The sequence below is a fragment of the Numida meleagris genome, chromosome Z (assembly GCF_002078875.1).
Source record: "Numida meleagris isolate 19003 breed g44 Domestic line chromosome Z, NumMel1.0, whole genome shotgun sequence".
NCBI lineage: Eukaryota > Metazoa > Chordata > Aves > Galliformes > Numididae > Numida > Numida meleagris.
The window spans coordinates 32,897,960-32,911,562 of record NC_034438.1 but is presented as its reverse complement, the minus strand read 5'-3'; the positions used below and the strand labels follow the sequence as shown (position 1 = coordinate 32,911,562).

General features: G+C 37.7%; 1 protein-coding gene across 4 annotated transcripts in view; it reads left to right on the top strand.

Moving 5' to 3' along the window:
• BNC2 (basonuclin 2) overlaps positions 1-13,603 on the top strand; it is a 358,913-nt gene that overhangs the window by 209,696 nt on the left and 135,614 nt on the right. For all 4 annotated transcript variants that reach the window (XM_021380521.1, XM_021380520.1, XM_021380522.1 and 1 more), the window contains exon 3: positions 10,402-10,504. In XM_021380521.1, coding sequence (XP_021236196.1) covers positions 10,402-10,504 — 103 coding nt within the window. The remainder of the gene's footprint in view (positions 1-10,401; positions 10,505-13,603) is intronic.

The window sequence follows — 13,603 nt, the reverse complement described above, 5'->3', positions numbered from 1 at the left end:
CCCATCATTTAGAATTCTGAAAACAGTGACATCAACAATAGTAAATCCTGAAAGGTGAAGTTATTTTGGAGGAGCAGGGTAGGCAATAAGTAATATGGTTTTGGTATTTATTAAGGAGAAGATCTTTCTCAATCTGTGGACAGAGAGAAATAGCTATTCCAGGAGCTGAGCTCTGTTTTGCTTTGTTAAAATCAGATTTTGCTTATTCTTTTGTTTTATAGAAAGAAAAAGCAGAAAACAAAAACTAAAACTTGTGATTCTGCCAACATCATTTTGTGTTGTCATTTGTGTTTTTCTTAAAAGTTCCTTAGTTACATGTTAAAGAAAGATGATATTTCTGTATATTTGCATGTTTTCACTTTTCTTTTTTACTGAACAGACTGTACTGTTTGAGACCAAACAAAATTCATCTTGGTAACATGAGCCGCTTATCCAGTGATGGCCTTTAAGATTTTAGAAGATCTCATCTGCTTCTGATTAATTTATGTAGCAACTATTTGAAGAATAGATAGAAGATAAATCTACTAAATAGATTTATATAATTTTTTTAACCATTCATAATCTATAGATCTTAAATCTTCTTTCAAAGATTGCTGACCCAATTGTCCATGTAATGTGACTGAAATCTGTTGGTTATTTCCTTCCATATATGCCACATCAACAGGCTCTCTGTCTTTGTTAGGAAAAAGGGAATTTTTTTCTTTTCTAGAGCGCTTTCTTTAGCTTTAAATTTTACATCACAACTTTCAAATATTTTTGGTTTATGCACCTCCTTCATTTATCTACATTTATTGTGAGGAAATGGAATTCAGTTGTGAATATCAGGGTTGATACGGTATGGGAATCTAAGCTCTACTTCTGTATCTCAGATACTACATTGTCTTACATAGTTGCAGCAGCAGCTACATAAGCAGCAGCAGAGATCAATCAGTGGATTAATTGATCAGTCTGTCTATCTGTCATTCACTCATTCATTCATTCATTCATTCATTTTCCTCACAGAAGTGTCAGTAAGGTAGAAAGAAAACTAGTTATGGTTTTGTTAGCTGTGGCTAAATAATGATTTTTGCAGAATATTTTTCTCTTTCCATCCATAAACAATTTTGTGTTCAGGAGTGATACGGAAATAGCAAACCACTCACTTCTCAGGTCAGTGGCAGTTTTGGAGAAGGATTGCTCTGAATGATAAGGGGAGTAAAGCCAGTGCAAGCAGCTTGCTTTGAGAGAAGACCCCAGTAGTTGTGCTTTCTTGAGGTGAGTATTTGTGTGGAGCTAGCAACGTTAATGTCTCTAGAAGAGTCAGTGACAGAGGAAGTTCCATGAGGCTTTTCACAGATCTATCCATCTGTCCACCCATCCAGCATTGCCTACTGCTGTTATGAAGTTTGTGACTGAATGCTAACAACTGACAGTGTTGGTTTCATAACATGCCTCCTGTTTTATTATGTTTGCCCATGACATCAGAGGCAGATGGTGGTGGTATGGCAGCAGAGACTGACTTTCCCACCAATATCCATTACATGTTGTTGCCATGTGACAGATTGCAGCAGAGAGGCAGTCTGACTAAATGGTATCTGAGAAACATATGAAGAAATGGTGTAGAATTGAATTCCTCTATGCAGAAAAAAAATGCATCCATTGACATTCATTGATACTTACTGAATATTTAAGGAGCCCTAACACATGTGAGCACAGCGAGGTGGTGGGTGGTATGTTTCAGCGCCAGTGCCAGCAGTAGTGGGACACTTCGGCTGGTGCAGTTTAATATGTGCGTGGCATGCAGGTTCTTGTTCATGTCTGGCAGAAATGCATAGCTAATGGTGGTGACTGTGTTGAAAAATAGTTTTTTGTAGCTGAGAGTTTCGTCTATCAAATAGGTTATTGAGCTCTTTGTATCTGTAGTAGTTTCCATGGAAATAAATAGGAGGCATTATTTTTGGAGCGACCTATGTAGATCTGGTTTTCATCTGTAAGAACAAATGTTTGCATTTGCTAACATTCCCTCAGGCACAAGGAAACTCATTTTTAAATCAACCATGTGTTTTTCTTCAAATTTAAAGCAAATTTTCTTGAAATTTTAAGAAGCACTTGTCAATCTTAATTTATTTCAATTCATATAATTTTTCCTTTAATGTGAGGTGGATATTACATGCTATGGAGGCATAGGGTCATATTGTACTTGCAGTCTTTGTAGAATATCCTGTTGGCAATACTGTGAGTTGAGTGTATAGAATTAGAAAAAATGTGGCCTACAGAAACTTCCTGAAAAATGACAGGGCTATTCTGAGTTATGTTTGTTTTCTCTTGGAATGTCTACATAGCATTCCATGGCACAAGTTTCTACTTTTGACAGTATCTAAAGAAGAATCTCAGTGACTCTCTTATATTAAATGGAACATTACAAATGCCGTTTTATTTTTATTTTATTTTATTTTTATTTTATTTTATTTTATTTTATTCTCCATTCATTTCATAGGTTTTCTCCAGAAGAGTTGAAAATGTTTTTCTAAAATGCTTAAGTGCTAGATTCTAATCAAAGCTGTTTTATCCTGTTAACAGCTTTCCATCTTGTTAGCATCCTTCCCTTCATATTGTATTAATAACTGCTTTCATGAATGCCACAGAGAAATATAACAATATTAGTACCTTTCAAATTGTATTAGTGAACGTAAATACAAGTAAGAAACAATACTAATGCACTGTGATGTAAAATTGCTAATAAAATGCTGCAATGCAGCGAGCAACTTGGAAGCTATTTACATATCTCTGAAGATGAAATGAGAAGCTCCATTGTGTTGCATGGATGCTTGAGACTGTTCAAATGCAACGTATGTTCCCACTGATACTTTTTTTTGTTTTGAGCAATACATTATTCTGTTATAATTACTCGTGTTAAAAATGGTCATCCATCAATGAAGGTTATTTTCTTTAGGGCCTGCAAAGTAATTATTTTGTTTATGGTTACTCCTTTACAAAGTGTAAAACTTTCTAAAGTTATGTAATTTTAAAAAATCTATTATTTTTTTATGCCAGCAGATGAGATTGTATGCTTCATGCTTCGGTCTTAAATTCTGTCCTTATGCTACATGTGTTGTGTGAACAGTTTACTAATCTTGCCTCTGAAAATTATATCTAATGTCATTACCAGCCCTTACAGATTGAGCAGTTTGAAATTGAATGGTTAAGGGTCACAGCGCTTCTGTGGAAGTGTCAGGCATAGGACCAGAAGGTATTCTCACTTTTTCTTCCCAATGTTCTGGCTGCAAAATTATCCACGTAAAAATTGTAGGTCACTTGTAAAATAGAGTTATTGTATCAAAATTACGTGTTGGAGACATTAGGTCTTTCTACAGAGACAGAAATACTTCTGCAGGTATAATCTGTAGAAAGTATGGCAGGTGTTTCCACTCCAATTTTCCTTCTCTCTTTGCTTCAAAGAAAGTGAAAATATATTTTGAAAATTAACTTAGGAAACCTGTACTGATTTCTGTCTATCTACTTTTCTGATTTTATGTGAGTTTTCTTGGGAAGGAATTTTCTCTGTTGACATGGACTTGAGATTCTAATACTCTGTGATTTTTCTAGGCTCCAAACCAGTACAGGTTCACCAGCTAAACATTCTAAAGCACAGAGAAGCCATGGACAACCATAAGCAGGGGGCATACTGGAGCCTTCTCCTTGTTCTTGAAAAACAATATTTTCTTTTTTTTATGCTCACAGGCTTAAATGATAAGTGAAATTTACCCAAGTGATTGCTTTATAACATTGTAGGTGCAATTATCTGCCAGCAATGAATTATGAATGTATCTGGTGACCAACAACATATGCAGTTATTTTTAGTCTTGTAAAATCTGTGAGCATTTCAAGAAGGATACAGATTTGTGGTCTCAAATATAAAGGGCAGGCCTAACATCCTGCTCCAAGTGGCACCCCTGCATATTTTTTATTATCCACGTCAAAGCTTTGGTGATCTTGTCACTTAGGTATTGTGGCTGTCTATAAAGTAGAAAAAGTTCCCTGTGGTGCCAAGCTTATTAAAGATGAGTTGACTTGGGCATTTCCTAGATGTCAGTATGCAAATGGACCTCCGTTTGGTGCTAGTTTGAAGCAAGCCATGTGGTACTGCTGATTTGCCAGCTATTTAAAATAATGTAATTTCATGGGTATCGTTATTATTAACACAGGGAAATTTATGCTGTGGTCTTTTACAAAGATACTTAATTTACAAAAGAAGAGAAAAAAAAGTTATTAGCATTTCTACAGTAAAGAAGTGACATACTCCAACAGCTGTTTAGTAGCATATAGTATGTGTAGTGGAAAACTAAAAAAAAAAAAAAAAAACAACTTGAAATTGTAGTATGATACAATTCTGTGCTGAGATTCAGAGGCGATCCATACAGATAGATTTTATCTTCTTCAGTTTGTAACCAAGAAATGTCAGGGCAAAGAAGACACTCATAGAAAAAAAAAAATGTCAGACCACTTCCCGGACTTAGCTGCTCTCTGCTGCTTCAGAGTTTTTGTTTTTTTCAAGAGTTATGTTATGTACAGCAACGGAAGAATGGATCTGAACAGACCCAGGTTAAAATCTGAGTAACCTGGCTCTGTTCCGCCTGGGGAAAAGAAGACTGAGAGAGGATCTGATAAATGTTTATAAATATCTAAAGGGAGGTGGGAGGCAAATGGATGAGGTCAGGCTCTTCTCAGTGTGTAGGGATAGGACAAAGAATAATGGCCTAAAACTTGTATGTAGGAAGTTCTGTACAAATGTGTTGAAGTTCTTTACAATAACGGCGATGGAGCTCTGGAACAGGCTGCCCAGAGAGGCTGTGGAGTCTCCTTCTATGGAGATATTCAAGACCCGTCTGGATGCCTGCCTGTGCGACTTATTGTAGGGAACCTACTTTGCAGGGGGGTTGTACTCAATGATCTCTTGAGGTCCCTTCTAACCCCTGCAATTCTGTGATTCTGTGATCTCCATGTCTCTCATCAACTTCTTGTTCTTTGCATAATTATTTTCATGTGCCGTGATGCCTCAAGATCAACTGCTATGTGTCTTTAAATTACTTGCCCAATGATAAAGTCATTTCAGTAAAATATTAGTTAGATAGACGGTATTTATAAGATAGGATTGAAATTAAACAGGATGTAGAAAGGGAAGGTTGCATTAAACATGTTGAGAGCTTTTTTCTTAAAATGGAGAGATAAGCTGCAAGAAGTGTACTTTGCTTACCCAATGCGCTACACAAAATCTAGATGTTATGTCTTTCCAGAATGTTGCATCGTTTTTAACTTTCTCCATCATTTATGGTAACTTATATGATTCTTCCTGTGGAGTTCTTACATATTCTTTACGTGCGTTCCTTCTCCCGTACTGTGATCCCTTACATAAAAGCTTACTGCTTCCTATCTCTTGGAAGCTCTGCAAAACAGCCAGACAGATTGATTTTTCCATTAGTGCTATAGGCTGTTCCTATTAATATGTGAATAATATTTACTTGCTATATAATTAAATTGGCCAAACTACGCTAAATGAATATCCTTGGTCTGGGGGAAACCCAGAGAAGTCAGGAATAACATCTCTCAGTATTACTCATAGTAACTTACACAGAGGTGTAACAGGCCACATTCTTTAGTAGTAGGCAATGTTTCCTTCTTTCTGCATTGCATTCTACATGAAGATCTCGAAGTGAGCAGCAGGATATTTCAGAATGTTGCAGTGTCAATTATAAAGCCATTAATTTATTTTAGTATGTGTGTATTTTGTTTTTAAACTGTAATAGGGTTGCTTTAAGATTTAAGGAAGCAGTAGTGCAAATTATTCAAAACAATTCAATCCAATCCATTTCCTTCCCTGCTAATATAAAATGCCCTCGAAGGACACCGTATTTTTGGTATAAATGCAAGAAATGTTATGATAGGAACTCCATGGAAGGGATGTATAAAAATATCTCAGAACTCCTATTATCTGCAGATCATCAGTGCAGTCGAACTTAGTGGCACCTTTCAGACAGCTGTAGGAAATCGTGCTTTACAGCATGCTTAAGGGCTTTAACATGTAAGCTGTCTTCTGAATGCACAGTTACCTATCGTTTTGCACGTAGGGAGCTGGTATGCATTGTTTTTCCATGCAAGGTCTTTGGTTTCTTTTCTTCTCCTTCTGTTTTCTGTCTGTCTTTTTTGGAGGAGTTTCTGAGGAAAACCATAGTCAGGAAAAATTCTCTCCCTGACACAGAGTGTAGTGCACATAGTGCCCCATTACGTAAACTTTTCTAGCAATACTTTGTGAAGGTAGGATTACACTTGGTGGCTTCTGGAAAGCCTGGCAGCGTTCTTTCAGAAACACTTTTCTGGCTAAATTTTTGCTTTGCTACACCCTTGCATATTTGTACCTACTTTCTAACAGGGTCAAACAATGGCTACAATGTCTAGCCACTGCTAACCAGGTCCAGGATCATTTTACAGCCCTCCCCACCCTACCCCTGTCAAGTTAAGGAGTAACAGATGTCCAACCGCAGTTAACGTTGATCCATGCTGCTACCTACCACCACACCAGCTACTGTACTTCTGTCCTCTTTCTACTTTAAAATCCTGCCACTGCAGACTGGAGGGACAGCATTACCGTTTTGAATTTTAGGTAAACCTGTGCCACCTTAATCTTCCCCTGCTGTTCTCAGTCATTCTTGAGCCTGTCATTGTGTCATTGCTTCGCATACGCAAGTTAAATGCTATTGAAAAAAAAGTAGAAAGATATTGTTAATAATTCAGATATACATCCTTGTAAGGCTCAGTGCTTAAGTTGATTGCTTTTGTGAAGATCTTTAAGGACCAAGTGTTCTGTCACTTCAGTGAGTGTTACTCTGTGTATCTAAAATAACACGAGCTTCTCCTGGCATTTTACATCTGTCCACTGAGTTACACTAGTTTCATGTTGGATAAAGTAGTGATCTTGGGTACTGATCTGGATTAACTGAGTAAAGTGGAAAATTGAATCTTTGCAATAAGGACTGAATTCTACCTGAGATTTTCAGTAGCCTCCGTCACTTCAGTTCCATTTATTCTGACAGCAGCACTTCGGTGTCATTGCATCTTATTATCGTTAAGGGAATGTAGGTAACGGGCTTATGGAGTGTGTTGGCTAAGTCACGTAGGCAACTGGGTTTTTCCAGTCCCAAATGAGCATATTTCAATCTGTGGGGTCATCCTCATCACTGGCCAGCATGCATGGGATTCTCAATGATGGGATGGGAAAGTACTGATGCTGGTTTACAACCTGACATCAACATCTGTTTTCTTAATTTAAAAAAAAAAAAAAAAAAAAGCAAAAAAAAAAAAGCAGCCAAGTAAGGCCAGGCTGAATTTTGGGCCACATACTTATCTTCAGAGTTTCTCATGCCAATCCATATTACTTTATAAAAATAGACAGCTCTTTTTGAAGACTTTTCCAATTTAGTTACTTGAAGAACAAACAGACATTTTCATGCTTCTTGAAAGTTTGCATGAATTTGGATATATGTATAAAAGATAGCTTCCTGGTTTATTAATACCCTTCAACATTTTATGATAGTCTTTAACTCAGGGTCAAGAAACATGAAACTTGTAAACTTTTTTTTTCTCCATCTCATAGTTTAGAATGGCCAAATGGATCATTTTTGAATGTGTGTATTAAAACTCACTCTTAGGCTGAAACATTGTATTTCAGGTTCAAGGTGAATCCAGTCTTTGCAGGCAACCTGTTAAAATCTATGCAAGAAATAGGTAGAGTTGTAATGGAAATGCTGATGAGCCTTAATAAAGCCACTCTACTGAATGGCATGGTTTCATCTATATATGTCTACATACGCCATGAGTGTATTTCTCCCACTGTACACACAAGTGACGTATGAATAAGGCAGTATCGCATCAAATACAGCAAATACATACCACATTTGTGCAGAGATTTAAAAAGGTGTTGAGTATGATAAAACCTTTTATTGTAAAATAAGAATCCTATTTTGTAAGCCCTTCATCCTTCTTGCAGTACAATTAATTACTGAGTTCATTAATTAATGAACATATTAGAGAAAGAACACCATTACTGACCGGTGGAGACCTGATATATTACTGAGTCAATAAACTATTGAACATGAAACAGGACCTTTCAGGAGAATTTTTTCCTCATAACCCACAAACACATATATTATTCTTGCACGATCAGCACTTCTTTGGTACCCTTATATTTCACATTACTAATTCTTTTAATCACTCATACGTACAGTGTTTTATAACCTAGCTAATGAGTAATTGGACAGGTGACATTGGGACTGAGACCCTGAAGTGTTAGGCATAACAGAGTAGGATGTTTTCACTCCCCTGCAAGGTTTTTGAGAGTAAAAGTTAATAAAAGAACATGTAAGATATTTAAAAATACAGCTATCAAAAAATTAACAGAGAAATTCACACTTTAAGTGGATGAGTGAATGGTTTTAAATGGCTGTATGATGCTGATAAAAAAGTAAAGAGACAAATATAAAACAACTTTGAACTTTTTAAATAGTCAGTAACCAAGGAGTTTAGCTTGGGTAAGCTAATGTTGAATGTAATTTTCTTTAAGTCACTATAGTTAAGGTAATGTTTTTTTGATACAGATGGAGTGTGAATAGGGGTTGTTAATTGTTTGGAAGAGACAAGAGCATTCATAATGTTTCGATACCTCTGTGGCCATAGGATCGGAACATCCTTCCCCCACCTTAGCCCCCAAGTAAGCATTGACTGCATCTAAATCTATAAGATATCTTTTCCTGGCAGCTCTGGTAGTTACAGTAGATCATTAATCTGTGAATGATCAGAATAAGCCTCTGTCTCAGAAATCTCCATGCAAATTACATCTAAATGCATGCTGTAGATTTATTAGTAGTAGTTTGAAGTGCACAGGTCATCTTCTGCACTATTAAAACATGTAAGCTGTTGCACATTAAAAAACTTCCATTCCATTTGTATTTGCTGTGGGCATAGCTAGCCTCTCAAGTAAATCTGTGTAGTTTTTGAAATAATTTTGAAAAGGGAGGACAGACCTTAATGAAGTGCATTATTTAAGCAAATCTCTTCACAGGACTGGAGCTTTAGCATCACTGCTTTGAAAGAGTTCCATCTTTTGAAATAGAGGGAAATACACATATTTTGAGTACCACAGTGTAAGAATGACATCAAACTATTATACAGCATCCAAAGGAGGGCTATAAGGATGGTGAAGGGTCTGGGGGGAAAGACATATGGGAAATAGCTGAGGTCCCTTGGTGTGTTCATCTCAGAGCAGAGCAGGCTGCGGGGAGGCCTCATGGCAGCCTACAACTCCTCACAGGGAGAGGAGGGGCAGCGATGAGTTCTGCTTTCTGGTGACAGCGACAGGACGTGAGGGAAGGGCATGGGGCTGTGTTGAGGGAGGGTCAGGTTACTAATTAGGAAAAGGTTCTACATTAGAGGATGGTCAGGCACTGTTACAGGCTTCCCAAGGCACTATCATGGCACCAAGCTGCCAGAGTTCCTGGAGTATTTGGACAATGTTCTCAGACATAAGATTTGACTGTTGGGTGGTCATGTGCAGAGCCAGGAGTTGGACTTGATCCCTGTGGGTCCTTTCCACCTGAGGATATGCTGCTCTCTGATTCTATGACACATTTCACAAATACTGAGTGTTAAAGAGATGAAGGGTTAGCCCTAGGTATAGGAGAAACAAAAAATTTCAAAAGGAAAGTTTTAATATGTACTGTAATCTGATTCTATTATTGTATCATCATTTTAGCCTATTTTAGGAACACATCAAATGTATAACTAAATTTATAAATCACATAAATTCTTTATGATGCAGCAGAGTTGCACCCTATGGGAACCCCAACATGGAAACAATTTTTGGGTACTGTATGGGGAGGGAACACAGATATACAGTCTTCCTGTTCATATGTTTTTGTTTCCTTGTTTTACATTTGGTTTTAATTAAGCTGAAATGCTGCTACGGGAAGTCATCACTAGTAACACTTTCCTTCAGGCAATTGATTACAAATCAGGAAGTTTGTGGAACGCCTACAGAATCCTTATCATTGCTCATTTTTCTTGATTGTGGGGGGTTCTTTTTTGTTTGTTTGTTTTCCTGGAGGAAAGATCAATTCTTTTAAAGACTTCAGGAATGTTGTTCCATGTGTTAATGGAAAAAAATAATAAGTTATTATTAAATAAACATTTTGGTTGTCCTTGCTAAGGGATACTAATAAGTGTTTTTCAAAGAAAACTAATCCCTGCTTAAAAGAATGAGCAGTGCTTTGAGTGCTAGAAGACATGATTGTTGCTGTACATTGTAGCTCTCACAACAAATTTGTAAAAGAGGGGAGAAAGACATTAATATGTGTTTTCTGTTTCTTTTTCCAGGCCATCCGCTGTACACTGGTAAATTGCACATGTGAATGTTTTCAGCCAGGGAAGATTAACCTGAGAACCTGTGATCAGTGTAAACATGGCTGGGTGGCACATGGTAAGAAATGTCTGTTCTGGGCTGATCTTCTCTATTCTGTTCTTAGTTCCTGGTCTCTGTAAATGCAGAGAACTGGAGTGATACAGACAGCAGTTTTATCTGTTCCTCTGTGGAGGCATGTGTATACACTCTGGGTTTCTGCAAGTGTATATATACTTTTTTTCACATCAATGGAAATTTGATAGACTGGAAATATGGTAGGTTGCTCTGGAAATAGGTACCACCGGAGTTTGACAGCTTATGTACAGCTCAAAAGTATACTCTTAACTTCCAGAAAGAAATCTGGTTGTAGCAGATCTTAGCAGAAAGGCAAAGGGTTCATAGTATGGTTGCACAGCAGAGTTTATGTTGAAAATTAGCATTGGCCAATAAGTTGATGAGCCCAATGAAATTCAAATGTACCAATGTCAACCTTTTAGAGCTTGGATATCAGTAAAATTGATGTATCCTATTTGGCTCAACGAAATACTTGATTGGTGTGTTGAACCTCTCTTCTCTATATTTAAGTAGATGAAAAAGGAATGGAGGGATTCAAATCCTCAGATCCTAAAAGGCAACAAAATACACTCCACAGGTCTTCCTTTTTATTTACACTCCACTATTTTGTGTATTTGGTTTCTTTTCTTCTTGACAGTCTGGATTAAAATATGTGTAAGAGAAAAAGACACAGCCAGACACAATTAGAAGAAAAGTAAGGCGAACACCTAACATAGTTTAATTAAAAAAACCAAACCAAACCCCCCAACCAAAAACCCCGGTTCCTTTAAAAAAAAAAACAAAAAAACACAGAAAGATTAACTGTATTTGCAGAAGAAATTAGAGATTTCTTCTTATTGTCCAGGCTATAGGCATCTAAGCTAGCGGAATCTTCATTCTCCGCTTCTACCAGATATTCAGTGGGTTTCACTCAATAAATTTTATTTTATTTTTGTGAAACCTGGGTTAGGAGCTTAGTACGTCTCACATGCACTCAATCTCTGCTTATTTAGTACACCATTTTGAAATTCTTGCCTGAACTTTTTGAGTTAGTTTGAGCGGGAATCCTCAGCAAGTTCAACAGCAAAGAATGCCAGAGAAGTTTTTAAAAGATTCACATACCTGGAAAAGAAATCAGGAATGCAGGTACAAAGCAACCCTATGTCACTTTTTTGTAGTATGTACAGCCTGCCTAACAGTAGCCTAACACCATCTATCTGATAGTTGGTTGCAGATTTGCAGTGTGCTAAATTCTTCAGGAACAGTGCCTGTTTTCACTCCTCTGAATTACTGGAAAGATATCTTTAGTCACAGTATAACCAGGCTCACATTTATTGGAAGGACCACTAAACCTCACAAAATTCTGGAGTTCAGACATTCTTCAGCTTTTGTGCAGAATCAGCAACTGATGCTTTGCTGATCCACAGATAGGGAAGGCTAACCTCGGTATTTTCCAGTGTGTCCTTCTGCTGAGTAATAGGGGAGTCTAGCACTTGGATGCTCGCACATAAGTATCCCACTTCTTATTTTTAACCCGTACATCTCAGAAGAATATGATCAAATTTTTCTAGTAAGTACCTCTCTATTAAGTTGTTGAATTAAAAATTAGAGTCTATGACAGTGATCTGAAATAACCACAGGGCTTTGCTTTACAAGTCCAGGAGGTCAGAAGGTGAATGTAACAATCAGGGATGCACCACCTTTTCCCGTAACTGTGTACTTAACATCCCTAATAGAAGATTTAATACAGTTATATTTTATTACAAAGTGTTTGTTTCACTACAGCGTTGCACAAAGAATGCTCTGCTGTATTTTTTCACTATGCTTTCTGTACAGTCACCTGGAGTATTTACATTTTGTGGTAGAGCAAGACTAGTCACACGTATGTTTTGTATACTTCTCAAATCACGGGCGTTTAAATTGCTTTCTGGAGACCGTGATGTATCCACTTCAGTTTTTGATCTTAACTGTTTTCCAGAATGTTGAGGACAACATTCAGTAATCTGAACAATTCACTGCACTATATCACCTGGGTTTTAAAATGACTGAATCAGGTTGCTCTTCGGAGTGATTTTCTTTAAACCATTAACACTGCATTTTCCGAAGCTGTTCCTTGAATGCAAATGGAATTTCCTACTACTTTAATTAAAGGGTTTCCTTCTAATATTTATTAATGAATTTCAACTCAGATCCTTGACACACGATGTAGTGCTTCTCTGAATGTAATTATCAAAGAATAGGTGTTTCCAATAGGAAGTACCATGCTTATTCAGTTCTGATAACCTAGAATCATAGTTACCAAAATAGATCAAAAATAGCTTAGAACTGCAGTCTTCTATTGCTCTACGTGACTAATCTGTGCAGAGTTAATGCATGTTAATAACTGCCATTTAAAATGTTGAAATTCTTGGAGTGAGCAGGAAAGGGCGTAAAGCCACCACAGTGTTATTGCACCTAGCAGCTGCTGGCGTGTGTTATTTCCTATATTTTTTTCCTGTTTCTGTTGTCTTTCTCATGTTTTTCTTCACTCACCTGAAATGAGCTGCACACTTCTTGAAAGGAAGGGTTCCCCGCAAGTTCAGTTTTTTCTGTTTGGAGGTGCCAGAGTAGGATGTCAGTATATGAACAGATTGATCAGAAGAGTTCTTTTGTGGCAAGATGTGAGAGAACCTACCAGGGGAGGTGCCCTGCTAGACCTGCTGTTTACAAACAGGGAAGGTCTGGTGGGGGATGTGGAAGTTGGGGGCTGCCTTGGACATAGCGACCATGAAATGGTAGAGTTCTCGATTCTTGGTGGAACCAGGAGAGGGGACAGCAAAACAGCGACCTTGGACTTTCGGAGGGCAGACTTTGAATTGTTCAGGAGGCTGGTAGGAAGGGTCCCTTGGGATTTGGTCCTGGAGGGTAAAGGGGTCCAGGAAGGCTGTTTGCTCCTCAAGAAGGAAGTCCTGAAGGCGCAGGAACAGGCTGTCCCCCTGAGCCGCAAGATGAGCCGGTGGGGAAGGAGACCAGCGTGGATGAACAGGGACCTTTTCCTGAGGCTCCAGGAGAAAAAGAGAATCTACCTCCTGTGGAAGACGGGACAGGTAACTCAGGGAGAGTACAAAGAGGTTGCCAGGATGT